The sequence below is a fragment of the Solanum lycopersicum genome, chromosome 3 (genome assembly GCF_036512215.1).
Source record: "Solanum lycopersicum chromosome 3, SLM_r2.1".
Classification (NCBI taxonomy): domain Eukaryota; kingdom Viridiplantae; phylum Streptophyta; class Magnoliopsida; order Solanales; family Solanaceae; genus Solanum; species Solanum lycopersicum.
Genome location: NC_090802.1, coordinates 2,071,588 through 2,086,071, shown reverse-complemented (window position 1 = coordinate 2,086,071; position 14,484 = coordinate 2,071,588). Strand labels below are relative to the sequence as shown.

The following is a 14,484-nucleotide window of genomic DNA, read 5'->3' as shown; positions in this document are numbered from 1 at the left end:
TATGAATAAAATTTAACTTATTCCCTAAGGCAATTATTACTTATAACCACCTTAATAGTTGTGCCACACGTGAACAGTGAAAAAAAAAGTCTGTCCTGTTTTTTAGCTTAGGATTCCCTATTTTGTCTTCCTTTTATTTTTCTTGTGACAGGATACACAAAAGTCACATGCCTTTTATATAATTAAAATGATATATCTCGTGAAGTCTGAAAAGGATCGAATGTATATGAATATTGTCTTTACTTCTCGAGGTAGAAAAAACTTTTTACAATATATACCTTTGGCTCACTTTTAATACAATGATAAGTCTCGTGAAGTTTGAATAAGATTGAATGCGTGTGTGTTTGATACGAAAAAGATATTTTTCACGAATAGAATATAGTCTTATTGAAAAGTAAATGATTTTCTTAAGGTAACATGATGAAAGTGGAAGGTGAATTAAATTGATTTTAATTTAACTTTATTCGTTCTACCACATGTAAACACTCTTTTGACTAAAATTTTAGCTTTAGCTGATCGTGACCACAAACCACTAGTTTTGCTTGGTAGGCGGGAATGCCCTAATTATATTCCATACATATCATACTACATAAATATCATATTCATGAAATACGATGTGTAAACACTCTTTACTGAAACTTCAGCCTTAGATGGTCGTGACCAGAAACCACTAGTTTTGCTTGGTAGGCCGGGAATGCCCTAGTTATAATCCATACATCATATGAAATACGATTCACTTTCAAGATGCCTTAATGGTGAAATGGTAGACACAACTTGAATGCTACTATAGATACATGCAAAGAAATTACTTGCATTCCATTAAACATGGAACAGTAGCATTGGTAAAATGAGAAAGGCTAAAGTTATCATATTTACAAACAAGAGAAGTTCTAATGAAATGTACTCATCAACAATGAACAAACCAGCCATAGCTAATCTTCAATGAAAGGGTTTTAAAGAACAATGGCTTTATGTAAAGATTCTTGTCAACCATGGTTCGCCTTTGCTAACGTACTTGGTCCGTTCGTTCCCCTCCTTATCAGCCATTGTTGTATGTGAGTCGCGGTCGCCTAGTCATATGAGGGGAATGGCATGATAAGGAGACAGCTTCGTCTATCAATGATCAAATCCAATGACAACTCTCCACTCGTGTCCTTCTAGAGTTCGTTAAGTCATTGTCGAAGGAACCTTTCAATCTGTTCTTCCTGCTAAGATATCTATCTTATCAACCCCTTAACTTGACTAAGATATCCATTTTGAGTTTCTTCTAGAGTCTCTAGTCATGTAATGATGTTCAAGGGCAAGCCCTTCGTTCGTCTATGATGGTAAACGATCTTCAAGGGCAAGCCCTTCGTTCGTCTATGATATCCTTTCTAAGTTTCTACTATAAAACAACTTACAGAGCTGGTAAATGATCTACAAGGGCAAGCCCTTTCATTCGTCTACGATATCCTTTCTGAGTTTCTACTATAAAACAATTCTCAAAGCCAGTAAATGATCTTCAAGGGCTTTCAATCAAGCCCTTCGGTCGTCTACGATATCCTTTCTGAGTTTCTCCTATAACAATACCTATACATAATCTGTTTTGAGTTTTATATATACCTCAATTTCCTTGGCCTAACTGTCAGTAAACAATGCTACAGAGATGCCAGCCAGCTTCTTACTGTTAAACCGAGACCTTGCCATTTTCGACTGCATTGGAGCATTAGGCGCTTTTTCTTCCTCATCGTTATCAACGAACTCCTCCACATCAAGAGCATCTCGAAAAGGAAGTGTCTTTTTTGGAGTGCTGAAATCGAAATGCCACCCTTTTGCAATCACGGACTGATCATACATAAGGAAAAACAATAGTTCATCAATGCTTCATTCAACTAATCACTTCATTAATTACGAAATATATAACTATACGTCAATGATAATTAAAGCTTACCGCTTCCCTAAGTGTCCTTGATACATGAAACAGACTCTTCAAATCATCGTGATCAGCTCGACATACTATTTTGATCTGCGTAATAATGTGCTGTTACAATCTTGAACTATAAAAGCGATATAACATTTGAGACAGCATTAATATGAACATGAACAATTGGCATAAATAACACAAAGCACAAAAGAAAGATGACAAGCGAGGTTGTTCATGTGGCTGAGAACATCCACAATCAACCGGTAGGGCAAGTGGGAACACTATTGATCCTCACGGGAACAGAAATATAAGAAACACCAAAAGGAAACAAATTATGAACTAACCAAGATATCTTTAGGCAATGTCTCAAGGTCAGATTTGTCATCTGTAGAAAATGAGTTCTGGCTGCAGATTCTCTTCGTTGGTGTCGTTGAAACGAAATTGACATCACCAGAGTTTGATAAAGTGACTCTTTTTCGCCCAATTGAGGTACTCCTCACAATGCCTAACCCCAAATTCTCACAATCATTCCCCAATGCCATTTTCTTCTCCGTCTTCACAATAACAACAACTGCAAGATCCACACGAATAATCAATCAGTATTATCCCAATAATCAACACCGAAATTCAGCAAAAAGAATAAAGTATCCAATAACCAAAAGAACAACATCCAATCAAGCTCTAAGCATAATTTAACAATATAAAGTGAAATCTTTGTAAATGGACTAAACTATAAATACCCAAGAACCTAAAACCAAAACTTTGTAAATGGAGATAAGCAACCCCCAAAAACAGCAACAATGAAGCATGTATCCAATAATCAAGAAACAGAAACCCAATCAAACTCTAAGCACAATCTAACACTAAAAATGAAATCTTTGTCAATGAACCAAACTATAAAGACCCCAAAAACTCAAAACAAAATCTTTGTAAATAGACATAACCAACCCCCAAACTCAGCAAAAAAAGATCCAATAACCAATAACCAGAATACAATCAAACTCTAACATTAAAAATGTAATCTTTTGGAAATAGACTTAACCTACCCTCAAACTCAGCAAAATGTACAAAGAAGTACCCAAATACCAAGAACCATTATCCAATCAAACTCTAACACTAAAAATGAAATCTTTGGAAAAGGAACATGACCACCATCACCCAAACTCAGCAAAAAATGAACAGAAAAATACCCCCAAAACCAAGAATCATAATCCAATCAAACTTAACACTAAAAATGAAACCTTTGGAAAATGGACATAACCACCGCCCAAACTCAGCTAAATGAACAAAGCATCCAAAATCAAGAAACCAAAATCCAATCAACCTCTTAAGGACAATCCAACATCAAAAATGTAATCTTTGGAAAATGAACATGACCACCATCCCCCAAGCTCAGCAGAATGAACAAAGTACCCAAAATCCAATCAACCTCTTAAGCACAATCCAACACTAAAAATGAAATCTTTGGAAAATGGCCATAAACCCCAAGCTCAGCCAAAAATAAACAAAACACCCAACCATGAAGAAACAAATCCAATCAAACTCTTAAAAGCACAATCTAACACCATAAAAATCAAATCTTTGTAAAATTAAAGCAAAACTAGAAACACCCAAATCACCAAAAACATCAAATCATAATCAATCAATCAACCAATACCTAATAGATACTCAGTCTCAACATCAAAGTTGTGTTTTTTAACCACAGAATATATATAGGAATCAAACCTTGTAAAAAAGAACCCTAAATTGAAGGCAAAATTAAATTGATAAAATTGAAGTAACAGTTGTTTCTGAAGAAGGAAACAAGAATCAACTTCCTCAAACAGCAAAATTCCTCCACTTGTTGGACAGTTCACTCAAATGGGACTTTTTTTTTCCTTATATACACACAGATTCTTGAAAAAATTAAAACTTTTTTTTCTTTTTTCTTTTTCCCTCCTTTTGTTTTTCTTTGCCTCTAAGAAATTATAATTATTTGGAGTATTTTCTTTTAAATGGTAAAGTTCTTTTTCATGATATAGAAAAGGGAATCGATTTTTCATGTGAGTTTTTTTTGTTTTTTTTTTGGGTGGGTGGGAAGGGGGAGGGGGGTTATGATGCGATTGAATACTATTTTGTCGTAATTTATATGATATTTATTATTCGTAAAAGTGGAATAATTAAGCTTTGACTATATATTTATATATCAATTTTTTTGAAAAAAATTATAAGTATAATTTACTTATTTAAAAATTAGGAGGTCAAATTTTCTAGTGATTTTCTTATGAATGGGGTATTTTATTTTTATTTTGGGGGGGGGGGGGGGGGGTATTGTATGTGATTAATACTAATCCTCTCAATTTATGCGATATTTATTACTCCTAAAAGTCTATTAATTTAATTTTGACTACATATTTAGCATTAATTTTTTAAATTTTTTAAGATAAAATTATATAAATTTATGTGGTATTTATTACTCTCAAGTCTATCAATTTATTTTTGACTTATTTTGACTTAAATATTTTAAACTTTTTATAATGAAATTATATATTAAAAATCAGAAATTAAATATGTGACATATATTGATTCTAAGAGTTAAACAATTTAATTCGACTATATATTTGAACATAATTAGAATTCGAATTTTCTTGTGATTTTTTGGGGGGAGGGGAGGGGGCGTTATTTTTGTGATTAATATTACCTCGTCACAATTCATATTCAAGTGATTTTTTATTGACATTTATTACACCTGTGAGCCTAATAATTTAAATTTGACTATATATTTTGATTTAAATTCTTTAATTTTTTAAAATAAAATTAATATATTCAAAAATCATGTAAAAACTAGTTTACTTGGTAATAATTATCGATTAAAATTATGTTTAAAATATTTAAATATTTATAGTCTATAGTAAATTTATTTAATCATAATACGAAAAGTATTACATAAATTAAAACGAATAAAATAACTTCGAAGTGATGTGGCGAGTTGTTCTGTCCACATTGGTATGTCGATAGCTTCTATCATGTTCTACACCTTTAAAAGGTTGTAAAAATCCCCTTTTATATAAAGTTCAATAATTGTTCAAAACGATTTTACGAGGTTATATCGAAAATAGTATTTTTAATTTTGAATAAAGTATTAAAATCTCTTTTTAGTAGTATTTTTTATTTTTTGTAAAACGTAATAATGTAAAATGTCTTTTTCTAATTTTTATAATCTATCAAAATTAATTTTTCAAACTTTAAAGTAAGATTCAAATTTGTCTTATCAAAATTTTACTTTGTAAAAAAATATTGAATATATTATCATCGTAATAATTGTGCAACATTATTAAACATAATTATTATGTGAAGTTTAGCTTTTGGAGGTATGATTTTTTTTTTCTTAATTCTTCTCGTTTGGATGATAGTTACGAATCGTTTCATGATGCATTTAAATGGTTGTTATATACCCTTTATCATAATATATATTTGGATAGTTATTATGTGTCGTTTCATAATGTATTTGAATAATTATTACATATTACTTTATAATATATTTAATTGATTGTCATGTATTAGTTTATATTATTTTATAATATATGTAGATTATTGTTATGTATCGATTCATAATATAATATAACAGTATAATTATTACTTATTATTTTATAATATATTGTGTTATATTATATTATACTATTATATACCACTTTTCGTTATTACAAATTATTATAAAAAGATAAAATAAGACTAATTATTAGATAATAAGCAAAAGTAAAATAAAAGAAAGAAAAAAACATAATAACACGATTATAAAGTGAGTATATGTAATAATTATTGATTAGATAATATTTCAAATAATATTTGTTTTATCAAAACCTCACTTTGTAGTACATTCAATGTTGTTGTAATAATTGTGCAAAGCTCTTAGATATAATTAGCATGTACAGTAATGTTTAACCCTTAATATAAACTATTTTTTAATTCATTTCATTGTTACTTAATATTTCATAATATATTTAAATAGTTATTATATATTATTTCATAGTATAAATATAAATACTCATCACATACCATTTAATAACTATATATTCGATTAATTATTACAAATTATTTCATGATGTACGTGGTATGCCATATCATAATACATTTAAATGAGGTCAAATACATAAGCAGATTCATAAACTTGTTGAGTTTTTTCCCTCATGTACCTCAACTACGTCATTTTCCTATTGGATCATTGAACCCCCATAATTTGTTCCGTTTAAACAAATATCGTTATCTGATGTGGAATAAGATTTGTGAGGGGTATTGATAGAGGATACATATGTTGTTCCACAAATCATTAGTCCAATTGATAGTGAAAATGTTTGAGAATAATTGTGTTTTACTTAAGTCATTTGAACACATTAGAAAACAAATGAGACTAGCACGGTTTGTCTTCATTCCTTCAATCAAAATTATTACAATTCGAATTCAATTGAAGACATTTACAATAAAAAAGTTGATCGAAATCAACCAACAGTTTTTAAAGAAACAAATTATTGGTGGTTCAATGATTCAATTGAAAAATAACGTAGTTGAGATACATGAGGGAAAAAACCCAACAAGTTTAGAAATTTATTTATGTATTTGGCCTTTAAATGATTATCATGTACCATTCAAAAAATAAAATTTAGATATACATTCTTAAAACTAAAATACGTATAACTTATTATATGTTCATGTATTATGAGTATATTGTTGTTGTTTTTTTTCTAAAATGAAATTAAACAATGTGATTGAAAGTACAACATGTTATGATTGGTTCTATCTAGTGGGTTGGGTGAGGGGTGGACAAATAGTTGTCAATTTATTTGCAAATTGCAAAATGAAAAAAAAAAATTGTAATAAATGTGTGGCTAATAATATTTTTTTTTCATTGGTGGAAATTTAGGTCACCAACACCCCATTTGCAGGTGGGGGTGGGTGGGGTCAAATCTATTTGATTGAGATTTTTGGTGGGGGCAATAAAAAGTTGAGCCACAAGGTAATGACCACCCAAATTTTATTATTTTTCCGATCGTTTATACGTGTCTTAATTAATTTTATGTTATATATATACTGTTTTCTATCGATAATATATGTTCATTTAGTATTCATATTCATCAAACTTAAATAAACAAATGTCTTTACTGAAATTTTGATATTGTTTAATTTATTTTATTAATCACTGATCAATACTCGTTCATTTATCCATTTTATAATATTCATATTTTATCAAGAGTCTATAGTCTTGATTAGAGATTTTATATGGTTGATAGGTTGCATATGATACCAACCACAAAATGAGTGAGAGAGATATAAAGTGATTATATATGAAATAAAATAACTATATTTATAGTTTAAGATAAGATAAAGGTTGATTGCATGATTGGATCTATTAAAAGGTGTGCAAGTAATATAAGTAGAAGCTAAAGGTGTACTTGGTTGGCTGGAAAATATTTTTCTAAAAAAATATAATAATAGTACTAATATAATTAATAATAAAACAATTTTTTATTTACTTTTTAATATTTGATAAGTAAATAAAGATAATTATTGTCATAACACAATAGTGAATGTTACACCTAATATTGTTAGGAGTCGATTTAGTATGTAATATTTGAAAAATATGGAATTTTAAAAGAGCAGTATGATAATTTAAGAAATTATGTATCAATAACTTCGACTAAATTGAATATAAATATAATTGTCTCATTGTTAGATGATTCATATTATATACTTTGATTATTTTAAAATTTAACGATTAAAAAGTTAGTTCAAATCAAAATTTGAAGACTTTCTAAATAAATTTGAATTCTTCAAAATTGTGTAAAGATATTGTTGTATCGATAAAATGATATCTATTTTAAATTAAAGATATTGTTGTATCGATAAAATAATATCAAATATTTTGGAATATTAAAAATATAAAAGGGCCTAAAATACCTTTAAATTATTGAAAATGGTATAAAATTACCCTACATCAACTATTGACTTTAAAATACCCTTCTCATCCACCTATTGGATCCAAAACACCCTTGTCATTCACCTTATAGTTCAAAATTGATCACTTATTTAGCGGTTTTATATTTAAACTATTTAAATATTTTTTTAAATACGTCTCGCTCAACTATTTGTTATAATTTAACGTATTAGTATAATTTATAAATCAATCCAGTACTCACCCATTACTAATTAAACTCTTCAAATTAATAAAACCGTCACATATTAATGCAACAATAGAAAAACTACTGCCAATTGAGTGTTCCTAAAAATTTGAGGCGAAAATATCATAAATTCAAGTGTCTAAATAAAAATTACCGATAAACTTAAAAGTCTGACTATGTTCATCTTAATTATTCTTACCTCTCAATTACGTGATGTTACTTCATAGGTAACTTTTTTTTCAAAATAATATATTAAAGGTTTTAAAACAAATCATAAATATTTATAAAATTATATTTTAAAAAATTGCATGAATTAATTCAGGATGCGTTACTTCTTTACATTTAATCATAAATTTCTAATCCAATGTTGAAAGAGAATCCTATTGAAAGTGTCCTCTTAAATAAGCGGCTCAACCTAAATTTAACTGGCTTCAATTCGGACTCGAATAATATTTTCAGAAATCTATAATTTAATCGTGTTTTAGTAGTGTTTATGATGATTTTGATATCATAATTGAATTATTAATTGGTGGGGTTTAATTAATAATGAGTGGGTAGTTGGTTGGTTTATAAATTATATTAATAAATTAAATTATACCTAATAGTTGAACGCCAAGTATTTTAAAAAATATTTAAAGAGTTTAATTTTAAAATAATTAAAGAAGTAGTCAATTTTGAACCCAAACGTGAATGACAAGAGTATTTTTGGAGTCAATAGGTGGATGAAAAGGGCATTTTGGAGCCAATAGGTGGATGAATGGTAATTTTATACCAGTTTTAATACTTCAAGGGTATTTTAGGTCCTTTTCCGTGATAAAAAATTATAGTACCTATATTGCTATGACATTTAAAATTATGACAATTAGGTCCTAATAAATACAAAAATTATAAGATATGGTCAAGAAAATTGAGTTGTGATTTAGTTCAACTAAAACTAGATGTTATATCAATTGGAGTTGGTTTAACTACCTTATTATTAAAAATATACTTTTGCAATTACTCTTTATGGAGAAAAAGGAAAAATGTTCTAATGGGTTCTTGCCTTTATTGTTTAATGATTTAATTTATGAGTTCTACATTAATTTATAGTCAATTCTATAATTATGATTAGTTCACAAGTAAATATTTATGAATACTTACAAGGTTAGCTAAGCAATATTAAATTCATGTAAATATGTATTAAGTTCATGTGGACATTTAGTCAAACTTCTAGATTTGTCTCCATCATTCTAAAGACTCGAATTAAACTATGAGTTTTAGATTAATTTTACGTCAAATTTTATAATAATGATTAATTTCCTATTAAATATAGTAAATTTCTTATATGAATATGTATAAGGTTTAGACAAGCAATATTAAATTCATGTAAATATGTAGTCAAGTTTCTAGATCCATCTCCATTATCCTCAAGACTAATTAAACTATGACTTCTACATTAATTTTAAGTTAATTCTACAATTAATTTATAATTTAATATTTAGTAAATTTCTTAATAAATACCTACGTGGTTTAGAAAAGCAATTATCAAATTTATGTAAATATGAAGTCAAGCTTCTAGATCCATCTTCATCATTCAAGACTCGAATTAAACTATGAGTTTTAGACTAATCTTAAGTTAATTTTGTTATAATAATTAATTTACATTTAAATATTTAGTAAATATCCTTTATAAATATGCATTAGGTTTAGATAGAAAGTATTAAATTCATATGAATGTGTAGCTAGAGTTTCTAGATCCGTCTCTATTATTCTCAAGACTCTAACTAAAATTATGAGTTCTATGTCAATTAAGTTAATTCTATAATTAACTTATTATCAAAAGTTCAAAAAGTTTCTTAGTATGAATATGCACAAGGATTAGATAAGGGATACAATTCATGTAAATATGTAGTCAAGTTTCTAGAACCGTCTCCATCATTCTCAAGACTCAAAGTAAACCTTGAGTTCTAGATTAATTTTAATTAATAATAATAATAATAATAATAATAATAATAAATTTACAATTAAACATCTAGTAAAATTTCTTAAAATGAATACATACAAGGTTTAGATGAGTAATATTGAATACTTTGATTATGTTCTTACTTTTTTTGAGGCATAAAGAATTATGAGACACATGGATATCGATAGATTTGATAGTTGATTTAGAGGTGAATTATGATAGTATTAAAATTTGTATAATAATATTATAATTGGTTAGGAGAAAATTAGTTATGTATATAATGTTTGATTTATAATTTAAAAGCCACATAATTAATATATATAAGTTCTTAAAAGAATTATGTATCAAATTATATAAAATAGAAAATAAAATAATTAATATATACTTATGTAAATCTACGTAAGTAATGTATATATAAATAATATATAAATTCAATCATAATTAATTATTATATAACTCTATTCGACTAATTAGCAAATGCCCCGGTGGAAAGTAAAGCGAATATATTTTATGAGCTAAAATATGTATTCGTTTTGATATTATTCATAAATTGTTTGTTTATAACTATTTTCTAGTGTATGAGACTATAGAGCTGTCAATATGGACTAGGTTTGTTGGGTTGGTCTGATATAATTCAAAATATAATTGGGTTGAACAAAGATTTTCGAAATCCATTTAAAAAAATAACTTTTTTAGTCTGATCGGAAAAGTTTGCTAGTCTGTGCGGCTTGAGCAATATAGGTTGGACCGGCTTGTAGCTTGAATAAAAATTAATTAAAAATAGCAAACTTTCAAACTCAAAGTCTATTTAAAATTTTAAATATTAAAATTTCAAGTCATCAAACGAAATATACTTAATATTCTTATTACTATTGTATCATGGTAATAATCATTTTGCATTGGTGAATATGTTTTCACCAAAGTATAATCATGGAAATATTTAAACACTTATTGTTGACAAATACAGGTAGCATGATTTTATCAAATTGGTAATATTTTTATGTACATTTTAAATATTAGTTCTTAAATTTAGTTTATCTTTTAATGTTTAATTAATTGATATGCATATAATCTGTAGATGCAAATAAAGATGATATCATAACCCTTGTCACAATAAGTTGATTCACATGTGCTTGATGAAGAAGGTGTGTTGATATACACTAAAAGTTTCATGTCAAGAGTTCATTTTTCACTTTTAAATGGTTGAAATATTGTTATTATATATTTTATATTCTATTGTGATCATTAAAAAGCAATTAGATTAATCTTTTCATTTAGTGATAATATTTTTACTTGAAGAAGTCAAACTTAAAAAATATTTAAATACACGGCACTCGACCTCTATCATCAACACTCGACCTGAGTAATTTCTATTATTAAAAGCAAATTCATAGTTCGATTGCGGTTTCGATACATTTGAAGTAAGTAGAAAATTCATTCTCACAATTGAATCGAAGAACATAGTATATTAATATATTATTTTTTATTTTAAAAAGTGACACCATTTATAAAAAAAATTATATTCATCATTGATATATATATATATATATAAGTCCATTCTATTATTTGTTATTATTGAATAATTTATTTATCTCTCGAATAGTATAATATAACTTTTTTAATATAAAATCAATCGGCAGATCTCACCTCGAAATATATAATCAGTATTAAGGGCCCTCTTTCTTAATATTTCTTTCTAGTTTCTATTCATAGAACATTCTTTGAATTTTATCCATGTTCTATTTTATCTTATGCTTTATTTTTGATGTGTCAGAGACATCTTTACACCAAATATAACTTTTATTAACCCAAAAAGGCAAATGATGAAGTAACATGCTCTCAACTTAAATCAAATGGTTTAGTGATAAAATTGTTTTATTATTAATTAAAAAATTTAGGTTGTTTTAAGTATGAAAAATTATATTAAAAAATTATTTTTTGAGTGTGTTTTATAATTTAATTTTAATTAGGAGTTTGGAGTTTGAGTTTTAAATATGAAAAAGATTATATTGAGAGTGTCTCCTGAATAAACTCTACAGTATATGCATTTAAATTTAGTTGAAGATCTAATACAAATTTTATACATCAAATAAAAAGCCTATAAAAAAGATTATTAAATATTCTTTGTGCTTTTACTCTTTTACTTAATATTCTTATTACAAAACAAGAGATTGAATTTTTGAACTAGTGAGGAAAGTCGAATAATATGTCTCTCCCATTTTTTTTTACGATCCCTAATTTGTGTTCACTTCTATTAAAGTTAAAATAATTTATGTCCTCATAATGTAATGAATTATTATTTCACAATTATATTATTTTAGAATTTTCAATAATATCAAAAACAATTATATTACACCCAAATTTGTAAGCGATCAATTGATAGATAACCCTATTGCAAATTCCATGGCTAAAAAATAATGTAGCTTTTAATATCTTTTCATGATTTGCTTATGCCTAATAATATAACAAAAATCGCGTAATTTATGATTTTAATATATATACATATAAAATGAATTCATAAGGATAGTAAATTTTGTTGCACTTGTACTTGTTATATACATAAACAAAGTCGTTGTTAACATACAAATTAATTACTAGCTTCATCTAATGCATTTGAGTCTAAAGTCTACGTACGATTTATATATCTTTATAAAATAAAAATAAAATTTATATACTTTATTCTCTCCGAATATTCTTCATATATTTACATTAATTATATCACTATTATTATTATCAAGCGAATGAAGAGTTTCTTTACGTCAAATCCAAAGAGTTTGAGAAGTAGTTATGATCTTTTTTTTTTCGTTTATTACAATTAGCTTCACTAAAATATGTTTATATACATTGCATTATATCTAGTAATAGTAAGTCAATAACAGCATGCTTAAATTAAATAAAATGTTATATTTTGCACGAATTAGGAATACTTCATGAGTCATGTCAACAAATCGTGCAAAAAACATCTACCTCTTGTACTTTGTTTGGATGGTGGTTTCTTGTTCTAATCAATTGATTTTAAATGTTATATTATATTTTTTTTGGGATAATGCCCAAGTACCCCCTCAATCTATGCCTGTAATTTCAGAGACACACTTATAATATATTAAGGTCTTATTAGCCTCCTAAACTTATTTTATTTATAATTTTTTACCCCTTTCGACCTACGTGACACTATCTTGTGGGCTCAACGATGGTTGACTTTTTTAAAAAAACTAGTGACACGTAGGCTAAAAAGGAGTAGAAAATTACTTATAAAATAAGTTTAGGGGGTAATAGGACCTTAGTATAGTATAAGTGTGTCTCTGAGATTTCGGACATAGGTTGAGGGGGTGCTTGTGGATTTTCCCTATTTTTTAATTTATTATTAAGTAAAAATTAAAAGTTAAATAATAATTAATTTAGTGTGATTGAGTTGTTACTTCATTTTTCTTCCTTATATTTCGTTGGTTTTAAATATTTTCTTTACTTCAATGTATGTACTTTCTTCGTCCGGTATTGTTTGTCATGTTGTGTTTTTTGAAAGTCAATTTGATTAATTTTTAGAGTTGAAGTATATCACATTAATTTTTTATTTTAAACAAAAAATTAGATATTCTAATATTATATGAAAAATACTATAAATTGCAATTTTTTGCATACTAATACGATAAAAAAATATATCTTAAAATATTAGTTAAATTTTTTGTAGTTTGACCCTAAAAATAAAAACCATTACAAATAATAGCGGATTGAGAAAATAGTATTTTTTGACATATTTTTATATTTTGTGGTGCTTTTGCTTTATACTTGCTATTTTATCCCTAGTAAGACTATTTGTTGCTATAAAAAAATATTTATATCTTATTTTAATTTCTGAATTGAAAAGTTTTTCTTTTATTTTTAAACTTCACCCTCAATCAAAACAGCAATTGGAAAAAATAAAATATGGCCAAGATTAAAAAAAAAAAGAAAAAAGAAGAAGACAAAAAGCACATCAAATTAATGGTTAACACTTCATTCCATAACAATTAATTTAACAATCAAGTATTCTAATATTTTATTAATAATCAAAATAGATATTATATTTAAAATCACCGCAAACGTTAATATAAGTTGGGCCAATATAATTGGAAAAAAAAGATCCTTAATTAAATATCATTCCTTTCGGTAATCAACGAACTCTATGACATATTAATTTAAATTTAATGGGACCTTAATGTAATACATAACGTATCACCACTAAAAACATAATTTAAACAATAAAATTGTGCGAGCAATCCAAAGAGAAGCTTTAACCTATACGTAAAATAGGATGGTACTAAATGCCACTTTTATTTCAATATATCGTTCTTAAAAATTATAGGATTTTCCTCTCTAATATTTATTTATGAATAATTTAACTCTATTTATTATTTATTTTTAATGAAATAATTTATCATTACATAAGTATGCATAGTTTATTTTAAATATAATTTTATTCTTAAATTTTAATATCTAATCAAACATGA

General features: G+C 26.6%; 1 protein-coding gene across 1 annotated transcript; it reads right to left on the bottom strand.

Annotated features, from left to right (window-relative positions):
* Positions 1–791: 791 nt before the first annotated feature.
* Positions 792–3,751, bottom strand: LOC101264292 (F-box protein At1g61340). Its single transcript, XM_004234086.5, has 4 exons — positions 3,561–3,751; positions 2,248–2,474; positions 1,931–2,005; positions 792–1,824 (listed from the first exon to the last, which is right to left on the bottom strand). Exons 2-4 carry the CDS (start codon positions 2,443–2,445, stop codon positions 1,618–1,620), a joined length of 480 nt encoding a protein of 159 aa, XP_004234134.1. The 5' UTR covers positions 2,446–2,474; positions 3,561–3,751; the 3' UTR covers positions 792–1,617.
* Between the last annotated feature and the right edge of the window lie 10,733 nt (positions 3,752–14,484).

Coding starts and splice junctions, on each gene's coding strand:
- LOC101264292 (XM_004234086.5), bottom strand. CDS start 2,445: ATGGCATTGGGGAATGATTGTGAGAATTTGGGGTTAGGCATTGTGAGG. Junction 2,006..2,247: donor CATTGCCTAAAGATATCTTG/GTTAGTTCATAA, acceptor ATTATTACGCAG/ATCAAAATAGTATGTCGAGC. Junction 1,825..1,930: donor CAAGGACACTTAGGGAAGCG/GTAAGCTTTAAT, acceptor ATGTATGATCAG/TCCGTGATTGCAAAAGGGTG.